This window comes from Pongo pygmaeus, chromosome 18 (assembly GCF_028885625.2).
Source record: "Pongo pygmaeus isolate AG05252 chromosome 18, NHGRI_mPonPyg2-v2.0_pri, whole genome shotgun sequence".
In the NCBI taxonomy this organism is placed as follows: Eukaryota; Metazoa; Chordata; class Mammalia; order Primates; family Hominidae; genus Pongo; species Pongo pygmaeus.
In genome coordinates, this window is record NC_072391.2 from 82,151,773 (window position 1) to 82,176,512 (window position 24,740).

General features: G+C 48.9%; 1 protein-coding gene across 2 annotated transcripts in view; it reads left to right on the top strand.

Moving 5' to 3' along the window:
* Positions 1-24,740, top strand: part of CRISPLD2 (cysteine rich secretory protein LCCL domain containing 2) — a 90,030-nt gene that overhangs the window by 60,728 nt on the left and 4,562 nt on the right. For both annotated transcript variants that reach the window (XM_054452681.2, XM_063654156.1), the window contains exons 13-14: positions 332-407; positions 9,081-9,214. In XM_054452681.2, coding sequence (XP_054308656.2) covers positions 332-407; positions 9,081-9,214 — 210 coding nt within the window. The remainder of the gene's footprint in view (positions 1-331; positions 408-9,080; positions 9,215-24,740) is intronic.

Consider the following 24,740-nt stretch of genomic DNA (forward strand, 5'->3'; position numbering starts at 1 on the left):
AACATCCAAGAATGGGAAGGGCGACCTCACAATTCCACACTCTTCTCTGATAGATTTTTACTCCCTTTACCTTTTTGTTTGTGCATGTCTTTTGTGGATGTGTGTGTGTTTTTAAAAATTCTATCTACACTGTTTAAGAGAAGCAAAAATAGCAATATCTTTACCTCTGCTGAGGGGGGAGAAGTATTGTTTTTTTCTTAATGAGGAAAACTGTATGGCGGTTTCCTTTCAACTAAGAGCTTAAATCTTGGAATTCAAATAAAGAGAGCCAGCTTAAGAAGTTTGGTTTTCTGTGCTCAGACCCATCACATAAATGCTTCCTGTTTTCCAGAGTCCATTGTCCGGCACACTGCAAAGACGAACCTTCCTACTGGGCTCCGGTGTTTGGAACCAACATCTATGCAGATGTGAGTAGGATGCATTGTCAACAACTGTCTCTCAAAGCCTGTTAAGACCTCAACATGCAAGCTCCAAGATCTGGATACTTGAGACTTTATTCCAGTGCCTCTTAGCTTGCTTAATTAATTAATTAATTAATTAATTAATTTCGAGATGGAGTCTTACTCTGTTGCCCAGGCTGGAGTGCAGTGGAGTAATCTTGGCTCACTGTGACCTCCACCTCCCGGGTTCAAACGATTCTTGTACCTCAACCTCCCAAGTAGCTGGGTTTACAAAGCGTGCCACCATGCCTGGCTAAATTTTTATATTTTTATTAGAGACAGTGTTTTTACCATGTTGGCCAGGCTGGTTTCGAACTCGCAACCTCAGATGATCCGCCCACCTCTGCCTCCCAAAGTGCTGGGATTCCAGGTGTGAGTCACCACACCCCGCCAACCTCTTAGCTAAGTTTAGACCACTCATTTCTGCAAACATTGCCCCCATTTCCCCATTTCTAGAGAGAGTAGTGCTTCCACCTACCTGTTCTCACGAATGCAGCTTCAGGAGTGCCTGGCCTTACTCAAATGTTTTCGTAGTTTGAAGGCTCTCATGCTTCAGATGGTTCATTTTTCCAGCTATTTAGTCATCTTCCCAGCTCTCCGGATGCATTTATAGAAACTGGTCCACGCACTGTATTTCTTCTCGGTTATGCACACACTTAGCTAAAAGCACAAAGAAGATAATACGGACTACCCTAATTTACTGCTTGTTAATAGCCACTCTGGTTATACGAATCTCTTCCTCTGTTTTTTCCCTCTGAATTTTAACCAGGGAGCTTTAGCCTGGTTTTTCTTAGGTGGATCCTGCAGAACATAGCCTGTTCCCTCTGGTTGTCCAGGGTTTGGGGACATGGTGACCCAGACAATGTGACTGTGGTCCCACTTCTGCTGCCAGCAGGCTGTGTGATCTTGCCAAGCTGTTTCCTTGTGGTGGAATGGCCCAGAACTGGGATTATCAAATCCAGGGAATCTTCTAGATCTAAAATTCTGTGATTAGGACAGCATCATTCATCTCTAGCTAATGTTTTTTATTTTTTTATTTTCTGAATAGAGACAAGATCTCACTATGTTGCCCAGGCTGATCTCGAACTCCTGGGCTCGAGCAATCCTCCCCCCTTGCCCTCCCAAAGTGCTGGGAATACAGGGGTGAGCCACTGCACCCGGCCTCCAGATAGAGCTTTACTCAGCTGCTTGTCATCATCCCCTCCTTTACAGCTCTCCCCCGCCTCCCCGCCACCATCTTTGCCTCTGTCTGCCTTAATTTGTTCCAGATTCCTGTAAATATGAGGTCACTGGGCTCTGTAAGGTCAGAGCAGGCTTCATGACTAAGCTTTCCCCCCCCCCCATCTTTTTTCTTTCCTCTTTAAATGAGTCTTTTTTTCTTCTTGAAAGTGATTCAGCTAAAATTGAGTTCTGAGAGTTAGCATTTTTATGAAGGAGTAAAATAATATATGTCGATTATTACACCAAATGTTTGAACCGAATTCTACCATTAAGAGACAGAGGGTGAGGTTTTCCAATGATTTAAAAATACAGAGCTGGGCAAAGCTATCCCAGCCAAATACACACACACACGAAAAGCAAGAGTGGCAATATTCCTCTCTGACAAAGTGGAATTTAAAGTTAAATGTACTGAATGAGACAAAGTAATGTTACACAATGGCACAGAAGATACAATGTACTGGAAAAGGAATAAAAACTATATACACCAAACAATATAGCAGCTAAACCTATAAAGCAAAAAAAAAAAAAAAAAAAGCAAAAAAAAAGAAATGCAAGAACTTAATGGATATTTGCAACAATATAAGAGGCTACTTTTTTTTTTTTTTTTTTTTGAAACAGAGTTTCGCGCCTGTCACCCAGGCTGTAGTGCAATGGCGCAATCTTGGCTCACTGCAGCCTCCCAGGTTCAAGTGATTCTCCTGCCTCAGCCTCCCTAGTAGCTGGGATTACAGGCGCCCGCCACCACACCCAGCTAATTTTTGTATTTTTAGTGGAGATGGGGTTTCACCATGTTGGCCAGGCTGGTCTCGAACTCCTGACCTCAGGTGATCCACCCGCCTTGGCTTCCCAAAGTGTTGGGATTATCAGCATGAGCCTCTGCGCCCAGCCAGAAGGCTACCTTTTATTCAACACATACTATGTTTTAGGTTCTTTCTTTAAAAACACTGTCTCTAGGTATCGTTATCTTTATTCCTGTAGGAAGAAAACAAGGCTCATAGTAACCTGTCCAAATCCACACAGTGAGCACGTGGCAAAGATGACAGATGAAGATGTGTCTGGCTTTAGACTCTGCTCTTTCCCTGGTCTATCCTGCCTTGCTTGATGTTACCTGCATTCATAGTTACACTGATATGAACAGGCATGAGGGGAAAAAGCTATGTGCAGTCTTCATTAACAAGTTTCACTAGGATTTTGAGCTTTTGGGACCACTGTGCTCATGACAGGCAGGGCTTGACACACAATCATTGTTTGTTGGAGGAATAAATAAATGAAGATACTGCAGTAGTCAGTACTTAAATAGCTCTTCAAAAAAAAAGAAAGAATGAAGGAGGGAAGAGGGAAGGAGGAAAGGAGGGAAGGAAGAAAGCCACCTCCGTGTGAGAAGTTCTTTTCTGGCCTCAGTTTCTAGGTCACTGTATTCTGGGAAATGATGATGGCTTTTGGAAAATGTCTGTTTAGCTAAGAGATTGATTTTCGGAGAGTTGCCTCCAGACCTTCAAAGGGCCTGCTCCTGCCTGCGGCTCCCGCCTGTTCACCAGGACTGCATTTCCTGGCAGACCCCTCGCTGTGTGGTGAGCTGCAGACAGAAGCATCGGGGTGTGGCCCAGGGAGCTGAGCCACGGCGGTGACATTTGCCAGTTGCGGGAAGCCAGGCAACCTTTCCCCTCCTCTGAACCTCAGTCTTCTGTCCTCCCCATCCCACTTGGTGCTTGGATACGTTCTCACACTTGTGCACGTATCAGAATCCACCCCCGCGCCTGCCTGAGGGCTGGAACAGATTTCCAGGCCTCACCCTCAGCGGTCAGGATCAGTGGGGCTGGGTGGAGCCAGAGAATCTGCATTCCAAGTTCCCAGGTGACCCTGCTGGTCTGGAACTGCATGTTGAGGACCACTGGGCTAGCGATGACAATCCCTTGGGAATTTTCTATTGTGGTGGTGACTATGACAATCATGGTGGTGACATTTGTCTTAACTGACACCTACTGAGCATGTGCTGTGTGCCATCCTGCGTTAAGCCTGGGGTCTTATTTAATCTTTTTTTTTTTTTTTTTTTTTGAGACGGAGTCTCACTCTGTCACCCAGGCTGAAGTGCAGTGGCGTGACCTCGGCTCACTGCAACCTCCACCTCCTGGATTCAAGCAATTCTCCTGTCCCAGCCTCCCGAGTAGCTGACAGGTGCCCACCACCACACCCAGCTAATCTTTGTATTTTTAGTAGAGACAGGGTTTCTCCATGTTGGCCAGCTTGGTCTCGAACTCCTGACCTCAAGTGATCTGCCTGCCTCTGCCTCCCAAAGTGCTGGGATTACAGGCGTGAGCCACCACACGCAGCCCTTCTTTAATCTTCACAGTAGCCACTCTTCTTCCTCACTGTCATCACCCTAGGTAGAACAGTGGACAGACTGCTGGCTCTGGGTGGCAGTCCCGCCTCTGATCTTTATCAGCTGAGTGATTTTGAGCCCCCCTGCCCCTCAGTCGCCTGTGTGTTCAAAGAGATTGATAATGATAACACCCACCCGGCAGAGTTATTGGGATCACTATGTCAATGCATGTGAAATGCTTAGAACAAAGATGTGTAAAGATGTGACCTGTGACCATCCCTGCTTTATTATGGAGAAAGGGGGGGCTGTGGGGTTCACATAGGTCATCCCAGGTAACACAGCCAACAAGTGTTGGGTGCGGGATTGGTTACCAGCCTCATGGATATCAATTGTTAGTAAATACTCAGGTATTCCTGTTGCAGTAGGCCCTGAGAAAAGGAATTGGATGCCTTGTCCCTTTTACTGAAGCCTGGTGAGAGGAGAGGTGTGGGAGGAAGGAAGGAAGAAAGGAGGAAAGGTATTTGCATGGGAGATGTGCATATTGATAACGGGGCCGTATGGGGCCTGTGGAGTGAGAAAGATCCGGCCATGGGTGTGAGCTTTTCATACTGACGCCCTGCAGCTTGATGTTATCACAGAAAACTTTTGTGTCACTTTTGTGTCCAGAAATCCTCCAGGGACTGAGGCAAAGCAGCGCCTCTGGGGCTGCCAACCAGAACCTCTTGGCAGCTCTCAACCAGGAGGGTGCCCCCTCCCCCACCAGGGCTTTTAGAGGTTGAGTTTGTGACACCGAAGGGATGGGTCCCTTCTGGCGTTCCACTGGGAAACACCCGGGCCTTGCTCCTGGTACTGCAGCAGTTGGCAGTGTGAGCAATGCTCAGAGACAGAAAGCCTGGAGGTCTTATTTCATCTTGTTGTTGTTGGAAATGCAGATTCTCTGGCTCCAATCAACCATTGATCCTGAACGCTGACAGCGGGACCCAAAAATCTGCTCCAGCCCTCGGGTAGGGGCGGGGGTGGATTCTGAAACACGCACAAGTGTGAGAACTTATCCAAGCACCAAGGCTTCCGCCTGCCGGAAAGAACAATGAGCTTAATTGTGTTCGCTTACCAAACTCGCCCCCGCGCACGGCGATTTTAGAGGAATTCTAAAATGGTCGCTTCATCTTAAAGTCTCTTCGCTTCTCTTTGGGATGGATGCAAAGTTATTGCTCCTTAGTCTTTAGCGGGGCACAAAGTTCTTTGAGAATTAAGAAGTTGTGGATCTTTCCTCCAAAGGTGGAAAATGCGTCCTGGTTCAGACAGGGAGGCCGGCCACCCCGGTTTGCCGAGGGCTGAGAGGTGCCCTGTGCTGACATCATTCCCTGCAGGTTCACGGCCTTCTGCCTGCAACTCCAGGGCCTCCCAGATACCCGGGACCCCGCTTTGGGCTAAGGAACCCCGCCCTCATCCGTTTAGTTTATTTATTGAAGAAGATGAAGACATGTTAGCACAGGGTTTTTAGCAAGTGGCCTTCAGTTACTCGGTAAATGAATCTTGGAAAGCAGGAAATCCACTTTTCAGGTCTTTGATATGAATGTGTGTGTTGGCTCCACTTTTCTCTTTTGTTTTTTATTTTTCTGAATAGGCTTATGACTGTTAACGTGGGAACATTGGATCCACTCTTTTTTTTTTTTTTTTTGAGATGAGGTCTCGAGCTCTATCGCACAGGCTGGAGTGCAGTGGTGCCATCACAGCCCACTGTATCCTCAACCTCCTGGGCTCAAGCGATCCTCCCACCTCAGCCACCCGTGTAGCTGGAACTACAGGCACGAGCCACGACACCTGACTAATTTTTTAAATTTATTCTAGAGACCAGATCTCGCTATGTTGCCCAGGCTCATCTTGATCCATGCCTGGCTAATTTTGTATTTTTAGTAGAGACGGGGTTTCACCATGTTGGTCAGGCTGGTCTCGAACTCCTGTCCTCAGGTGATCTGCCCACCTCGGCCTCCCAAAGTCCTGGGATTACAGGTGTGAGCCACTGCGCCGGGCCAAATTGGTATTTTCAAAGAGCCCACCTCTGTTCATTCCCTCACACCTGGAACCTGCTAGATTGTATTGTTTGTCCCATTCAAAGGGCAGCTCAGGGTGCATTTTCCAGACAAACTGTCCTTTTACAGTGGATCCTGAGACACAGGCTCTCTTTGGCCTTACCAATGCTTCTGGGGTCCCCGGGTGGGCTGAGGACAGTGTTAAGGACAGGGGACAAAGGAGCTATGAGACTGTGCCAGGGATGGTGGTGGGCTGGCCTCTCTCGAGGGGGCACTGATTATTTCTACAATGGCTCCCAGAGCTTGGGTGTAGCTCCCCACTCCCCTCTCTGTTGTAGTAAAAAAAAAATTCAACATAAGCCAGGCAATGGCTCACACCTGTAATCCCGGCGTTTTGGGAGGCCAAGGTGGGAGGATCATTTGAGGCCAGAAGTTTGAGACCAGCCTGAGCAACATGGTGACACCCCATCTCTAAAGAAAATGGAAAAATTAGTCAGGCGTGGTGGCGCGTGCCTGCGATCCCAGCTACTTGAGAAGCTGAGGTGGGAGGAGCCCGGGAGGTCAAAGCTCTGGTGAGCCCAGATGGTATCACTGCCCTTCAGCCTGGGTGACCAAGTGAGACCCTGTCCACCCCCCAAAAAAAAATACATAACATAAAAGTTACCCTCTTAACCATTTTTAAGTGCACAGCTTAGTAGCATTAAGCATATTGACGCTGTAATGGGTTAGACCTCCGGAACTCTTTTGTCTTGCAAATCTGAAACCCTGTACCCACTGAACTGCAACTTCCCGCTTCCCCTCCGCCAGCCCCTGTACTTTCTGTCTCCATGAATTTAACTTCTTTGGATGCCTCCTATAAATGAAATCATCCCAGCTTCATCTTCTCCACCATGTCTTGCTCTCTTCTTGAAGGAGGCGCCAGCTTGGTGAATCAGTCGCTGGGACTTCGTCTTCTCCCCAGTGACCCCTGGGGCTCGGGTATTGTGCAGAGGGGAGGGTTTCAGAGGTAACATAGCCCAGCCCCGCCCTCCTGCTGAGTGACCCATTGCTGGGGGTTAAGCTTTCAAGCTCAGACCTGCTGGTGGTGGCCTGTCTCTACACTACACACGCAGGGAGGACAGAACACGGGGAGCCTGCCCCGTTCACCTCCTCACCCTTGACCCACAAAGTGCCTGGGGGCTCAGTCCACTGACAGCCACGGCTGTGACATCACTCAGTTGTGAATGGAGGCAAGACCGGAGTCCGTCTTCCTGCTCTATAGACAATGGGTCTGGCTTTTCATCTTTCCTTAAATTAGCAAGTTGCTGCGGGGGACTGATCAGGTGAGTCCATGAGCCTGGGTGAGCCTGTTGTCCAGACATCTGTGGTGTCATTCTCTTGGGGATTCTATTTCCTATAAATTTGAAGTCAGGCCGGGTGCGGTGGCTCATGCCTGTAGTCCCAGCACTTTGGGAGGCTGAGGCGGGTGGATCACCTGAGGTCAGGAGTTCGAGACCAGCCTGACCAATATGGAGAAACCCTGTCTCTGCTAAAAATGCAAAATTAGCCAGATGTGGTGCATGCCTGTAATCCCAGCTACTCAAGAGGCTGAGGCAGAAGAATCACTTGAACCCAGGAGGCAGAGGTTGCAGTAAGCCGAGATTGGGCCATTGCACTCCAGCCTGGGCAATAAGAGCGAAACTCTGTCTCAAAAAATAGATAGATAGATAGATAGATAGATAGATAGATAGATAGATAGATAAATTGAAGTCATCAGACTTAAGGGACTTAATAAATCAGATCGCTAGATCCACCCACAGTGGGGGACATTTTTGTGGACAGTGGTTAGAAGCTGTTAGGTTCCTATTACTGTTAGAATAAATCACCACAGATGAGGTGGCTTAAAGAAACCCAGGTTTATTATCTTTACAGTTCTGGAGGCCAGAAGTCCAATGTGGGTGTCACCAGGCTAAAATCAAGGTGGCAGCAGGGCTGGTTCCTTCTAGAGGCTTCAGAGGAGAATCCGTTTTCTTGCCTTTTCCGGCTTCTAGAGGCCACCCGCATTCCTTGTCTCATGGCCTCTTCTTCCATCTTCAAAACCAACAGTTGGGCCGGGTGCAATGGCTCGTGCCTGTCATCCCAGCACTTTGAGAGGCCAAGGCGGGAGGACTGCTTGAGCCCAGGAGTTCAGGACCAGCGTGAGCAACACAGCGAGACCTTGTCCCTACAAATAATTTTTAAAAATTAGCCAGGTGTTGTGGTACACAACTGTAGTCCCAGCTACTTGGGAGGCTGAGGTGGGAGGATCCCTTGAGCCTGGAAGGTTTTATCACCCAGAAATTGAACTCCTTGATGATGTCAGAAAACAGCACATCCTGCCTCTGCGAGGTGCCCGGCTGCTCCCTTGGTACCTAGAATAGTCCAGACGCCACCCCGTGTCCAGTCTACATGGCATGAATGGCCCCTGCCCACACCTCCTGCCACGCTCTGCCTGACTCACTGTATTCCAGCCACCCTGGCTGGCTGTCTATTTCTTGGACATGATGAGTTCATATCCACCCCAGGGCCTTTGCACGAGCCTTTCCCTCTGCCTGGGATGCTCTGTGCAGAGACATTCCCACAGCTGTGACTGTTTCCTTTATGTCCTTCTGTCTTCCCTGAGCAGTTCCCCCTGATGAAACAATTCTCAAGTAGCTTCCGCCACCCAGGCATTTAACCTTGTGAACTGGTTTTGTTTTCTTCATAGCCGAGGCTACCTCATTTGTGTATTTATTTATTTGCTCACTCGACTCCCTGAAGGCAAGGTCTTTATCTTGTTCCCTGCGGAATTCCCCCAGTTCCTAATTCCGTGCCTGGCATATAATAGGTGCTTAGAAAACACTTGTTGAACAAATGAATGAATGCATGATGTCCAGTCTCTCTGGAGAGACCCCGGAGGAATCAACGTAGTGATGATTATTTCCTAGGGGTTGATGTGATTGACACCCCACCAGCCGGGTCACCTGGCAGTGAATGATGGAGCCCCAGCTGGCTTGACCCATGAGCTGGAATCCCCATCGCTGATCACAGCCCTTCCTGTGCTTCCAGACCTCAAGCATCTGCAAGACAGCCGTGCACGCGGGAGTCATCAGCAACGAGAGCGGGGGTGACGTGGACGTGATGCCCGTGGATAAAAAGAAGACCTACGTGGGCTCTCTCAGGAACGGAGTTCAGTCTGAAAGGTAGGGCGGTGTTCTCCAACCCTTGACACCCAATCCCGGCTGCTAATGGTCCCTCAGGGGGCCTGGGAAGAGGCCCAGAGTCATTACCCTTTAAAATAAAACTCGGTTAGACTTGCACGAATTCTTACCAGGACTCCCAGGTAAGAGCCTTCTTTGCTTTTCTCTTTCTTTTGTTTTTCAAACTAGGGAATGCTTTTCCCTACTATCACATTTGGGATTAAGAAAAAAAAAAAAAAGAACTTTTTTTCCTATTACCAATGAACGTTTTTGTAGAAAATTTAGAATCTGTAGGAACATCAGATAAGCCCGAAGATAAACAATCATCCATAACTCATCAGCTGGGAGAATTTACTGTTAAGATTTCTTGGCGTGTGTCCTTCCGGTTGTTTTTCTTTGTGTGTGTGTGTGTGTGTGTGCATTTTTTCCCCACAAAAAAATGGGATCAAATGATAGTTACATACTAGTCATATAAAGCTACATCATAATATAGTTACATAGAGTTAAATAAGATCAGGGAGCCTGGAGGCCAACAGACTTGGGCCCTGTTTCTTACCAGCTTTGTGGCCCCGAGCAAGCCACCTGATTTCCTTGAGCCTCAGTTTTCTCATCTGTGAAACAGGGATAATAATAGACCCTGCCCCATAGGGCTGTTGGGAGGTGAACGGAAATGGTGCCTACCTAGTGCCAGTAAGAAGTGGCAGTGGCTGGGCGCGGTGGCTCACGCCTGTAATCCCAGCACTTTGGGAGGCTGAGGTGGGCGGATCACGAGGTCAGGAGATCGAGACCATCCTGGCTAACACGGTGAAACCCTGTCTCTACTAAAAGTACAAAAAATTAGCCGGGCATGGTGACGGGCGCCTGTAGTCCCAGCTACTCGGGAGGCTGAGGCAGGAGAATGGCGTGAACCCGGGAGGTGGGGCTTGCAGTGAGCCGCGATCCCGCCAGTGCACTCCAGCCTGGGCGACAGAGCGAGACTCCGTCTCAAAAAAAAAAAAAAGAAGTGGCAGTAAGAAGCACTCTGCAAATGAGGGTTATGTTGATTACTCTGTGTGTCCACTCGAGACCATACGTTTCTGGAAATCTACGACCATAAGTCATTGGTAGTGACTGTGAGTGACTGTAGCGCATTTCTCTTTGTAGCTGGTGTAAGTCCTTTCCATCATGGGGGGCATATCCTTCCCTAGTAAGTAGCCTTCTCCGGGAATGTTTGCACACACCGTGACTGTTTCCTTAAATCCCTAGAAGTGGGCCGGGTGTGGTGACTCAAGCCTGTAATCCCAGCACTGTGGGAGGCAGAGGTGGGTGGATCACCTGAGGTCAGGTGAGGCAGGAGAATCGCTTGAACCCGGGAGGTAGAGGCTGTAGTGAGCCAGGATTGCACCACTGCATTCCAGCCTGGGTAACAAGAGCAAAACTCTATCTCAAAAAAAAGAAAAAACGACCAGAAAAAGTCCCTAGAAGTGAAATTCCTAAGTGGGGCCTTTCCTGAGTGTCCTTCAGAAAAGGCACTCAGCCTCCCAAGTAGCTGGGATTACAGGTATGTGCCACCGTGCCCAGCTAATTTTTGTATTTTTAGTAGAGATGGGATTTCGCCATGTTGGCCAGGCTGGTCTCAAACTCCTGACCTCAGGTGATCTGCCTGGCTTGGCCTCCCAAAGTGCCGGGATCACAGGTGTGAGCCACCGCCCTCGGCCGCTGTGATTATCTCTTTAAAGATCTTCAAATACAGTCACATTCTGAGGTGCACTTTAGGGTTAGGACATTCACATACAGATTTTGAGGGACCACAAGTGAGCTCATAACAGGGCAATGTTGAAGATTTCATATTTGAGGGACGCTCTTTAGAGAAGGAATAAAATCAAGGCTGTAACTTGCCCTGGGCCCCTGGATGCTCAAGCCTTCCTGCCTCCTGGGACACGGCCCCTGCTTCCACCACCAGCCTCCTGGGCACGTTGTGCAGTGGGCTTGCCCTGTCTGTGAAGATGCCACAGCGTCACTTGTACCCAGATCGTGCCCATTTTTCCTGGGACCCCTGCCCGGTGACTCTGCCATCGGCAGCCCTTAAGAGCCTGAGTAGACAGCTTCCACGTTTTCTCCTTCAGCACGTGTGGCCTTTGTTTGGGAAAAGCTTAATGAAGGGAAATTCCACTGATTTAATGGGCGGGAAATGAAGCAGCTGATTAGGAGGAATTTCCTGGCCGGGCTGGAAAGAAATCCCAGGGCATCAATTTATTGAGCTCTTTGTACCCTCTTTAAGAGAAAACAGTCTTCCTGAGCAGCGCAGCCAGCTGGGATTTGTTCCCTGTCGGGTTGATTCATGAGAACATCATAGCAGTGCTCTGTGGGCTGGGGACAGGGGCCTCATTGTGGGGCCGCATTGGTAGGGGAGGGCAGGGACCAAGAGAAGGCCCCCAAAGCAGCTTCCCCACCCGCCCCACTATCACCCAGGGTGTGGGGAGCTGTCGGTCTTTCTCTCTTCCTGTGACACCCACCCAAATCGCCACTGTTGCTGTCTTTGTAGGTGTCTTCCAGGCATCCCTCCCAAGCACACATGTCACTGGTGCCTTCTGCGCTCTAGAAAGATTTTAGTGATTTTCTGCAGCATTTCTGGAGTTAAGACTTTGCTTTTCTTCCTCCTGGGACTCTCTGCTCCTTCGTCCTGTGGACTGGCATCTGTGATAATGCTTGGGTTCAGCTTTTCTGTGCCTCAGTTTCCTCACCTATAAAGGGGGGAATAATATTACCTGCCCCCTGGGGTGGTGGCAGGGCAGGAGGTCTCCAGGTGGGGTACCCAGGCTGACAGTGTCCAAATCAACCCAGAGCTTGTTGGAAAAGCACATCCTCTGGCTCCACCCAGCCCCGCTGAATCAGAATCTCTGCGAGGGGCCCAGCAGCCTGAGTCTGAGCAGGTCCTCGGGGGCATCGTGCTGCATGCTCGAGTGTGACAGCTGCCGTTCTAAGAGTCACGCGAACCTGGCAAACCTGACACAAGTCAGTCAGCACTCACGTCCCACCCTTGCTCCAGCCTGGCTTGGGGGAGAGTGCAGAGCCTGTTAGATGTGGAAATAACAGCTCAATAGTTTCTGTTTCTTAGGGTTTCTGGACACATAGAGGGATTTTCAGTCACCCAACCCTTGAGATTCTCAGTGCTGAGTTGTCCAATACAGTAGCCACCAGTGGTGGGTGCTCACTGAGACCTAAAATGGGCTTATCCTGAGCCCGTTTGGAAATGTGCATAAGTGTGAAACACATACCACATCTTCAAGATTTTATACCCATGATTCTGATATTATTTTGCAACTAAGAGTCATTCAGCCAGGCGTGGTGGCTCACACCTGTAATCCCAGTACTTTGGGAGGCCGAGACGGGCAGATCACCTGAGGTCAGGAGTTTGAGACCAGCCTGACCAACATGGTGAAACCCCGTCTCTACTAAAAATACAAAAATTAGCTGGGCATGGTGGTGCACGCCTGTAATGCCAGCTACTCGGGAGTCTGAGGCAGGAGAATCGCTTGAAACCAGGAGGCGGAGGTTGCAGTGAGCCGAGATTGCACCACTGTACTCCAGCCTGGGTGACAGCGAGACTCCATCTCAAAAAAAAAAAAAAAAAGAGTCATTCATTCACTGAATATTCATCACACACCTGTGCTGGGACCCAGGGCACAGATGATCGAGCCCACAGAACTCGTAGCTCTGAAGGGGAGTGAGCACTGGAGCCCCCAACAGGTTGATGGCCGGGACAGTACGTGGCACCCACTGCACTGGGGACGCTGCTCCCCCACTCCCCAGCAGGGTCACCTTGGGCAGGCAGTCTCCCTGAGCCTTGGCAGCTCCTCTGTCTAATGGGTCGCCATGAGAATTATGTGAGAGGGTGTGTGCCCAGCCCTCGGCTAGTGGCTCACAGTAAGCATGACATAAAACCCAGGGGCACCTGTTGCCACAACCTCAAAAGATGTCATGGTTCTTTTCTCATAGGGTCAGGTGGCTGGATCCTAAGAAATGGCTTACATGACTTATCTCTCAGGATGAGGGGTCAGGGATCTTCCAGGAATTCGTTCTTTCATCCTTGCTTCCATCCTTCCAACGCTCACTCCATGCAGGCATCATACACTTAGGGAGCGCTGACGATGTCCCTGGCACCCAGGATCCCACAGGGAGCACAACAGCAGACCTCTGCCATCATGGGATTTGCCATCTAGTGAGAGGACACAGTGCAGAAATGACAATGCCAGCAGCAGGGCCCAGGGGGTCACTGTTGTGGAGGGACAGTTCAGGGAGGCATCGAGAGGGCCAGTCTTACTGTCCAGAGGGGACTCCTTGGTGACATGGCTCCCAAGAGAACCCTGCAGAGACACCTGGGTGTGGCCATGCCCCGTCCTTTCCTTATTTAGGTGGGATCTCAGCCACCATCTCTGCACAAAGCAGGGGCTGAGAAATTTCCTAGGAGCTTGTTCCCAATAGGGCCTGTGGAAACCCAGCCTGGAGCCAGAGGGTGGCTCTGTCCCTGATGGCTGCTAAGCCCTGGGGTGGGGCGGGGGGGGCGGTCACAGGCAGTCCCAAGGGAGACTTAGGTGTTGTATATACTGTGACCAGTTCACAGCAAACTGTACTTTAAATGTAGGGAATCCTTCAATCACACAAACCACCAAAACCCCCAAACAGGATTCTTAGCACACGGGGCCAAAAGTCAGTTCTGCTTCACAGTGGTTTGGGTTTAGCAATGATCCTCCTCTAGAAGAGGACTTCCTGGACGTTTTGAAAGGCAGCCATGCAGAAATGAGGCAACATAAGAGACTAGCACCTGCTCTCTCACCCCCGCCCGCCTGGGTAGCAAAGGAAAGAAAAGACATGAGGAAGAGCTTTCAATACTGGGACGAAGGTGTCTGAATATTCTTGGGGAAATGCCAGACATCTGGATGAGTGTCTGTTCAGAATTTTTTCTTAGACCAGAACCATTTTTTAACACAGATTTTGCAAGAGATTGGGAAATATATCAACAATGACGTGAGCATTCTTGGTCACTTGATTTTTTAAAATGTCACCTTTATACAAAGGTATATATGGGTGGACAGCCATCTGAATCGCAAATTCATTCATCTAACACTTATGGGCAGCCCCTGTGCTAGGGACTGGGGACACAGCTGGGAACAGAAGAGAGAAAAATCCCTGTCCTCACAGGGGTGTGGTCTGCTGTGGCAAGTGCAGTAGAGATACGATGTGAGCACACATGGGATTCTAAAGTTTCTAGAAGCCAAAGGAAGAAGTAATGGAAGGGAAATTTTAGGATGCATTTTACTTATCCCAATATATCCATATTATTTCAATATGTAATCAATAGAAAATTATTATTAGAAATAAGAAATTTACATTCTTTTTTGGGTATAAGATCTTGGAGATCTCGTGTGTGTTTCACACTTATGCACATCTCCATTCAGATGAGCCTGTTTTGGGTTTCAGTGAGCACCCGTGGCTGGTGGCTACTGTATTAGACAACTCAGCGCCGAGAATCTCAAGGGTCAGGTGACTGAAGATCTCGCTATGTGTCTAGAAATCCTGAGAAACAGAAGCTACTAAGCTATCATTTCCAGATCTAAGGAGCCCTGCACTCTCCCCCAAGCCAGGCTGCACCGAGGCTGGGACATGAGGTTCTCTCTGCTCTGCAGAGGAGCTGCTGATAGCAGACAGGCAGGTTCCCCTCCTCCACTCGTATCCCAAACTTCCACCAGCTCTGCACACATTAGCACATCTAATTCCCCAACAGCCCTGCAAGGTAGGAACTGTTATTATTCCTATTTTATCAATAAAGGAAGGGAAGCACAGAGAGGTTAAGCGACTTGCCCAAGGTCACCCAGCCTACCAGGGGCAGAGCTGGGACTCAAACCTAGGCCGCCTATACCAGAATCCATGCTTTTAAGCAGCACTCCTGACTTCCTCAGCCTGGACAGGCCACTGAACTTGGGGCACAGACCCTTCCCAAGAAGGGGTCAGGGAGAACCTTGAATGCCAAGATATACTTGTTCCTGTCTTTACAATACAAGAAATATATACTTATTATTTAAATAATACATCCAGAGAGCAAAAAGTAAGAGTCCCAACAGGTGCCCTGTTAACCTCAGTTAACTGTTGATTTGTAACTTTTCTTGACCTGTTTCTCCCCCGTACACATAAAACTCACATACAAATCAAAATGGAGATTGTATTATATGTGCTAGTCTGAAACTTCCCCCCTAAGAATAATGATATATTTCATCAAATGAGATGAAGAGGTTTGACAGTTCCCTAGGGTGTGGGCTTTGTGAGGATAGTTCACTCACCACGTGTGCATACCCAGCCTGCGTTGCCCACATTCCCACTTTGAAGGGAGGGTGAGGTTTAAACCTAGCAGGGGCGATGGCACTTGTAGCTCCCGGCTACTGAGCACCTGCTGGATGCTCGCTTCTGGCCCAGGTACCTCCCTGGAGAGGCTCATGGACTTTTTACAGTGTCCCTAAGGAGTGGGCACTTTGAGGAACCCAGTTTACAGATGTGGAAACTGAGGCTCAGAGAAAAGGGTTAACCAGCCCAAGGTCCTAAAGATGAGAGCTAAACCTGTATCTGTCTAACTTTTAAATTTTCCTGAGGGATCAATAGAGGGGTGAGACTCTGGGAGAACAGGATTGGAATCCTTTTTTTTTTTTTTTTTTTTTTTGAGATGGAGTCTCCCTCTTGTCACCCAGGCTGGGGTGCAGTGGCGCGATCTCAGCTCACTGCAACCTCTGCCTCCTGGGTTCAAGTGATTCTCCTGCCTCAGCCTCCCAAGTAGCTGGGATTACAGGCACCCGCCACCACACCTGGCTGATTTTATATATATATATGTTTAGTAGAGACGGGATTTCACCATGTTGGCCAGGCTGGTCTCGAATTCCTGACCTCAAGTGATCCGCCCACCTCAGCCTCTCAAAGTGCTGGGATTACAGGTGTGAGCCACCATGCCCAGCCAGGATTGGAATCCTTTAAAAAAAAAGATTATATATATAGAGAGACACACTCACAGATAACATACACAGACACACACACACAGACACATACACATACACAGACAGTCCTAGACACTTAAGATCGTTCAACTTACGACTTTTCAACTTTATAATGGTGTGAGAGCCATATGTATTCAGCAAAAACCATACTTCAAATTTTGCATTTTGATTGAAAATTCTTTATACTAACTTCCTTGTAAAATAGGCCTGTGTTAGGTGATTTTGCTCAACTGTGGGCTAAGGTCAGTGTCCTGAGCACATGGAAGGTAGGCGAGGCTGAGCTGTGACGGAGGCGAGGTGTATTCAGTGCATTTCTGATGTGGACTTCTGACTTCCGATGGGTTTATCAGGACGTGACCCACCGTAAGTCAGGGAGTATCTGTGTCCACAGTTCACGTATGTACACTCATAGAGACAGTTATGTACATATAAATGATATTTTTTAATAATTAAAAAGAAATTACACTTTTTAAAAGCCAGAAGACTAAGCACTCAGGGGTTCCTCTTCTGCCATCCTTTTAGTGCTGGGTTCAGGACTCCACGGGGCAGCTTCCCGTCTGCCTCTGGAACCAGAACCGGCCGTCCACCCTCCTTAATCCCATCTGTGTGTTGGGTGATGCCAAAAGGCAAGCTCTTCCTCCCCAGGTCACTTTCAAGGCAACTGAGGGGAATGCAGCCCCACGTGCCTGTCCCTGGCTGGCCTCCAGGAGGGAGCCCCATGCTTCTGGGGAGCTCTTTGGAGAGTCCCTGGATAGTTCCTTCCCCTTTACTCTCGCCTTTAAAGGGCCTTTCTAGGCTGGGCGCGGTGCCTCATGCCTGTAATCCCAAGCACATTGGGAGGCTAAGGTGGGAGGATCACATGAGGCCAGGAGTTCAAGACCAGCTTGGCCAACAGGGTGAAATCCCGTCTCTACTAAAAATACAAAAAAAAAAAAAAAAAATTAGCCAGGCATGGTGGCATGCACCTGTAGTCCCAGCTACTCGGGAGGCTGAGGTAGGAGAATTGATTGAACCCAGGAGGTGGAGGAGGCTACAGTGAGTGGAGATTGCACCACTGCACTCCAGCCTGGGCGACAGAGCAAGACCAGGTCTCAAAAAGAAGACTAGAGAGGCTGGGCGCGGTGGCTCAAGCCTGTAATCCTAGCACTTTGGGAGGCTGAGGCGGGCGGATCACGAGGTCAGGAGATCGAGACCATCCTGGCTAACACGGTGAAACCCCGTCTCTACTAAAAAATACAAAAAACTTAGCTGGGCGTGGTGGCGGGCGCCTGTAGTCCCAGCTACTCGGGAGGCTGAGGCGGCAGAATGGCGTGAACCCGGGAGGCGGAGCTTGCAGTGAGCCGAGATGGCACCACTGCACTCCAGCCTGGGTGACAGAGCCAGACTCCGTCTCAGAAAAAAAAAAAAATGAAGAAGAAGACTAGAGAAACCTCAACAATATAGTGAAAATAATTTTAAGACCTTCATAGCACTCAACTTCCCACACCCCGAAACAACCTCTGTAAACATTCCAGTGTATTTTCTTCCAGGTTTCTTCTATGTTTACATATAAACACACTTTTTTTATTGTTTGTTTGTTTGAGACAGCGTTTCAGAGTTTCACTGTTTTGCCCAGGCTGGAGTGCAGTGGTGTGACCTCGGCTCGTTGCAACCTCTGCCCCCCAGGTTCAAACGATTCTTATGCCTCAGCCTCCCAAGTAGCTGGAATTACAGGCACCCACCACCAGGCCCGGCTAATTTTTGTATTTTTAGTAGAGACGGGGTTTCACCATGTTGGCCAAGCTGGTCTCGAACTCCTGACCTCAGGTGATCCGCCTGCCTTGGCCTCCCAAAATGCTGGGATTACAGTCGTGAGCCACCACACCCGGCTTAAACATGCTTTTTAAAAAGGGATTATGCTATTAGTATTGTTTTGTTAGTCGGATTGTGACTAGCTCTTCAAGCCCTAGCCTATCTAGCCACACCGTGGTTTCAATGGCTGCACAGATTCCGAGGCATGGATAGACCATCATCCATTTATCATCACTGATTGACACTCAGATTGTTTCCTTTTTTCTTTCACTGTAATAAACACTAGAAAGAACATTTTTGCGCAAGCCTGTGCACTTTCTTGACGATTTATTTAGGTAACTTCCTCTTAGTAGAACAGCCATAGCCACCAAAGTGCTGTCCTAATGCAACGCACAGTGTTGCGCTAAGTAAAAAAGTCAGCAAACCCTCTCCTGTGTAAGGCTACCCGGCCAGTGGCTTTCCATTGTACTAAGAATCAAATCCGCCCCCCTCCCATTCAAGGCCACAGCTGCTTCGGCCCTTGCCCGCTTCCCCACCCTCTCTGTGTATCTTCCTCCTCCATTTCCACCTCACTGGCCTCTCTGGTCCCTGACTGCAGCAAGACCGTGCACACCTCAGCGCTTTTGGACCTGTTGTCTGGTACCCTCTGGGCTCTCATGCGTTCCTGGGCTGTGTTTAGACTGAAATGGCCCCTCCCTAGGAAGCGTTCTCCACCATTAAGCCTGCACTTGTCCTCCTGCTCCCTGATGGATCTGTGTCATTTCCCCTGACTCATCACCTTCTGAAACCGTTTCTTGCACATGTTTTGCTACTTCTCTCCCCACCCCAGACTGTAAACTTCCTGAGGGCAAGAGCTTCATTGGTCTTGTTAACCCCACATCCCTGATGCTGCCCAGCACTTGGCACATAGCAGGTGCTCAGTAAACACTGGTTGAATGAGACTTTGCTAAGTTCAGCAATTGGTTCAGAGCTGGTTGAGGGCTTTTATTTCTCACTTATGTTACCCAGTTGCACCACTGCACTCCAGCCTGGGCAACATAAGTGAGACCCTGCAGCCTCAACTGCAGGCCTCAACTGCAGTGAGCTGTGACTGCACCATTGTACTCCTGGGCTCACTGCAGCCTCAACTGCAGTGAGTCGTGATTGCACCATTGCACTCCTGGACTCAAGCAGTCCTCCCACCTCAGCCTCCCGGGTTGCTGGGACCACAGGTGTACATCACCACATCTGGCTAATTTTTTTATTTTTGTGGAGACAGGGTCTCACTATGTCGCCCAAGCTGGTCTCAAACTCGTGGGTTCAAGCAATCGCCTACCTTAGCCTCCCAAAGTGCTGAGACTACAGGCGTGAGCCACTGTGCCCTGCCTGAGGGATTTTTAATACCCTTTATCACAGTTGTTTAGTGCTCTTTATGAAAGTTGCTTGATACACTTGATAAAAAGTCCAATATCTTTTATGAAAATTACCCAGAAATACTGCAGCAATTTATACTCCTTCAGGCATGTATGGGAGTTACAAGCTAATCCAAAAAGAGAATCAGAGGGCAAGATTTGGGAAAGAAGGGTGGGAAGGGTATTTTATAATTATCGAGCCACACTTGTTGTTCATCAGACACGTACAACTACCAACTTCCCCAGCATACCTAGACCTTAATAACTGCTTGAGGCATGAACAACTGGGGACACTGAAGGTGGGGAATTTTTCTTGGCGCCCAAACCTGCGGGAATTTTTACCTGTGGCGGTGGATGGCACCAACAGTTGATGCTGCCAGTTGCATGGTGGCATCCTGGGCGGTGTCAGCACATTCTTTGATGTGTTAGGAAATACTTGCCCAGCTTGTCGGGGCCTGCTCTTACCTCCAAGGTGAGCAGGTTGTTTAATGGGGTGCATGGTTGTCCAGGCAAGACACCCAGGGCCCTTGGGCTGGCAGTGTCCACATCTGGACAGCAGCCTGAATGGTTCCCTTGTCCCTTGGTTGTTCGGGGCCCTGAGAACATGAGAACCCACTGCACCATCCATAGACTCTACAGACCCATAGTAAGTCAGAAGGGACACAGACCCCTGGTAATTTTCCCTGACATGGCTTGCACCCCATGCAGAATAACCACAGTAACTTGTGGCCCTGGTTGGTTCTCCCAGGATATTCATTTGGACAGAGAATTCAGGGAAATCTTACATCCCCCAAGGGCTGAGGAGGGCCCTGGAATCTGAGCTTTCCAGAAACCAGCAGGACCGCCAGGGTCACCCCAGCCCCTGGCCACTCTGTCTCCTCCTCTTGGTCCGGAGCCACCTGCGGCCAAGTGTTCTGCCTGGGTCTTGGCTCTTGGCATTTCTTTGCAGCTCCATCTCTCCGAGTGCTCCCATCTGATACACATTTCAAAAGTTCAATTCCAGGGTAGCCAAAAGCGTGAAGCTGCCATGGAGAAGGGCTGAAAAAACAACCAGGAATTCCAAGCAGCCTGCTCTCGGAGGATTGCAGATCTTACCGAGCAGTCTGAGAGGGCCGGGGTCTCCTGGCTAGTCTGGCAGTTTCCAATCTGGGGGCTCTCTTTGTTTGGAGTGGGAATCCTAAAGGAAACCCTGCCCATAAATGATGACTAGGCTGTTAATCTTATGCTCAAACTCTTTCATCATGAGCAAGATGCAAATGAAAATGATATCTGGATGCCACTCCCTACCTTCTATTGGTCAAGAACCAAAAGCAAGACATCACACGGTGCTGGGAGGCATCACACAGCCCTGTTGTCATTGTCCGGGGAGTCTGCAGGTGTTATCTTTATGCAGGGCAGGTTGGCAGCTGTCAAGATACAAATGCACGTCCTTTGGTCCAGCAATTCCACTCTTAGGCGCTCACTCTCAGGCACCCTCACACAAAAGCAAAAAGTCCCATGGACAACAATGACATTGTTTGCAAAGGTAAAAAATCAGAAAACACGGGCTCAGTGGCTCGTGCCTATAATCCGGGCACTTTGGGAGGCTGAGACGGAAGGATTGCTTGACCCCAGGAGTTCGAGACCAGCCTGGGCAGCATGGTGAAATCCCATCTCTAAAAAATACAAAAATTAACCAGGAATGGTGATATGCACCTGTGGTCCCAGCTACTGGGGAGGCTGAGGTGGGAGTATCACTTGAGCCCAGCAGGTTGAGGCTGCAGTGAATCATGATGGTGTCACTGCACTCACACACACACACACAAAAGATTAGAAAGAACTAAATGTCCACCAATAGGGACCCAGTTAAATATAACACTTTATTACAATGGAATACTATGCAGTGGATAAAAAGCATGAGTTCTTTCTGTATAGTAAAGCAACAAATCCCAAGATATATTATTAAGCTAAAAAAGCAAAGTACAGAGTGGTATGTCTTTGGTAGTATGTATATAATATTTGTGTGAAAAAATGGGTGAGGGAAAAAATATAATAATTGTTTACATCTGCATAAGATCTAAACATCTCTCCCCTGGGGAGAACTTGGTGTAGAAAGACAGGGTTGAGAGGGAGAGTGTTTTTTGCCTTAAGGATTGTGTATTCAAAAACTAAAATGTGCAGCTATGATTAGTCTTTTCCATTTGAATTTTGATGTGGAAAGAACTGTCCTGGTTGCACTTTTTTTTTTTTTTTTTTGACAGTCTCACTGTGTCGCCCAGGCTGGAGTGCAGTGGCGTGATCTCGGCTCATTGCAACCTCCACCTCCTGGGTTCAAATGATTCTCCTGCCTCAGCCTCCCAAATAGCTGGGATTACAGGCACCTGCCACCACACCCAGCTAATTTTTGTTTTTGTATTTTTGGTAGCGATGGGGTTTCACCATGTTGGCCATGCTGGTCTTGAACTCCTGATCTCAAGTGATCCGCCTGCCTCGACCTCTCAAAGTGCTGGGATGACAGGTGTGAGCCACCATGCCTGGCCCTGGTTGCACATTGTGAACAATGCTTTGGGGTCTACAAGGGGCCATGCTGCCTTCTAGAACAAAATTCCAACAAATGCAAGTTTGCAAGATCTTATCGGCTTTTATTAGCAATTCATGTATCAGGCAATATCCCATGTACAGAATAGAAAGGTGCTTCCATGAACTGAGCAGCGAGGGGAGGTTTTAGAGTCAGCAAAGGCTGCATGCAGAGAGTACAAACAATGAACAGGCCAGGCGCAGTGGCTCACGCCTGTAATCCCAGCACTTTGGGAGGCCGAGGAGGGCGGATCGTGAGGTCAGGAGATCGAGACTACCCTAGCTAACAAGGTGAAACCCCGTCACTACTAAAAACACAAAAATATTAGCCAGGCGTGGTGATGGACGCCTGTAGTCCCAGCTACTCGGGAGGCTGAGGTAGGAGAATGGCGTGAACCCAGGAGGCGGAGGTTGCAGTGAGCAGAGATTGCGCCACTGCACTACAGCCTGGGTGACAGAGTGAGACTCCATCTCAAAAAAAAAGAAACAACAAAATTCGGATGGGTCGTCCCAGTTACTTTCCTTGTACAATTAAAGCAGGGAGGCCACACTATCCTGCTGGCTCAGATGGACTGGGGCCCTTTTGATTGGTTGCTGCTGTGTATCTCCTATTTTTTGGAAAGTTGGCCCATTGCTTTTTTTTTTTTTTTTTTTTTGAGACAGAGTCTCACTCTGTTGCCCAGGCTGGAGTGCAGTGGCGTGATCTCGCTCACCGCAACCTCCACCTCCTGGGTTCAAGCGATTCTCCTGCCTCACCCTCCCGAGTAGCTGGGATTACTGGCGCCTGCCACCACACCCAGCTAATTTTTATATTTTTAGTAAGGGTTTCACTGCATTGAGCAGGCTGATCTCGAACTCCTGACTTCAAATGATCTGCCCACCTCAGCCTCCCAAAGTGCTGGGATTACAGGAATGATCCACTGTGACTGGCCTAAAACCAGCCCATTTCTAAGTTCAGTTTGATGAAGTGGCACCTAGCAGGGCGACTCCGATCTGATTTGGTTTGGTCTGTTGGGCCTAGCCCAGTCCAAAACAATGGCCTCCCGTCAATTTAACACTCCCCTCCTCCCACCTTCCACATCTCCTCTCCAGCCTGGCCCCTTTCTGTACTTCCCCCAACAACCCAGGTACCCCCAAACATTGGCACTGTCACAGAACATTCCAGAAAGTATCCTTAGAAGCCCAAAGAGACAAGGCCGGGTGCGGTGGCTCACGCCTATAATCCCAGCACTTTGGGAGGCCGAGGCAGGCAGATCATGAGGTCAGGTGTTCGAGACCAGCCTGGCCAATATGGTGAAACCCCGTCTCTACTAAAAATACAAAAATTAGCTGGGTGTGGTGGCGCATGCCTGTAATTCCAGCTACTTGGGAGGCTGAGGCAGGAGAATCGCTTGAACCTGGGAGGCGGAGGTTGCAGTGAGCCAAGATAGCACCGTTGCACTCCAGCCTGGGCGACAGGGCGAGACTCCGTCTTAAAATAAAAAAAATAAAAAATAAGCCCAAAGAGACTTAGTGACTTGCCCACCATCACACAGTTACTAAACGTTAGTGTAGGGATGGAGAGTCACATCTGGAAGACGTGCTCCAGAGGTGAGATTTGCAGAATGCCGAACCAGGATGCATGGGAAATCTTATTCCCAAAAGCAGTGTTCAAAAACAGCTGTTTCAGGACTCCAGAAACACACCACAGAGGCATACAACGAACAGGGAGGTGTTTGTTCAAAAAAATGTGGACCTCGGATAAGAACAGAGGGATCTATGGTGTCTGAGCCTGGGAACGCTCCTGTTCACCCCCACCAGCTCCTGTGGCTGGAAGTTCTGCTAGGGTGGGGCTGTGCCAACAAGCAGCTCTCTTGATTTGAAGCAGAGCGAGGAAAACCACACACCTCTGGCCATTGTCAGGAACAGTATCAAACCTGGTGGCCAAGACACAGGAAGGCCAGTTGGTCCAAAGGTGCGGTTATCATCTGGGGCAGAAAATAGGGGAGGATCTAGAGAATGAGACAGCCGTGGTGGCCCTTGGTAGGCTCCCAGGCGTCCCTGGTGTTCTAGAAGGCTGTGCCCACAGCAAGAAGAGCAAAGCGGGAGGGGGCATTTAGGCTTCCCAATTCTGAAACATCCTATACAACGACAATAATCAAGATGGTGGTGCTGATATCAGGACAGACACAGAGATGAAGAGAACATGATTGGGCCTGGTACGGTAGCTCACGCCTGAAATCCCAGCACTTTGGGAGGCCAATGCAGGAGGATCATGAAGTCAGGAGTTCCAGACCAGCCTGGCCAACATGGCAAAACCCCATCTCTGCTAAAAATACAAAAATTAGCCCCGCATGGTGGCCTGCACCTGTAATCCCAGCTACTTGGGAGGCTGAGGCCAGAGAATCGCTTGAACCTGGGAGACAGAGGTTGCAGTGAACCAAGATTGTACCACTGTACTCCAGCCTGGGTGACAGAGCGAGACTCGGTTTCAAAAAAAGGTAAAATAAAAAAAAATTAAAACATGATTGGAAGTCCATAAAATAAACCATCGCACTTCCAGTCAATTGGTTTTGACATCGGTGCCAAGACCATTCAGTGGGCAGAGAATAGTTTCTCAACAAATGATGCAACGGCAATTAGATATTTACATGTAAAACTGTGATGTTGGACCTTTGCCTCACACCATATATAAAAATTAACTCAAAATGGATCCAAGGCTGAAATATAAGAGCTAAAAATTACAGAAGTCTAAGAAAACAAGTATAAATCCTTCATGACCTTGAATGGTTT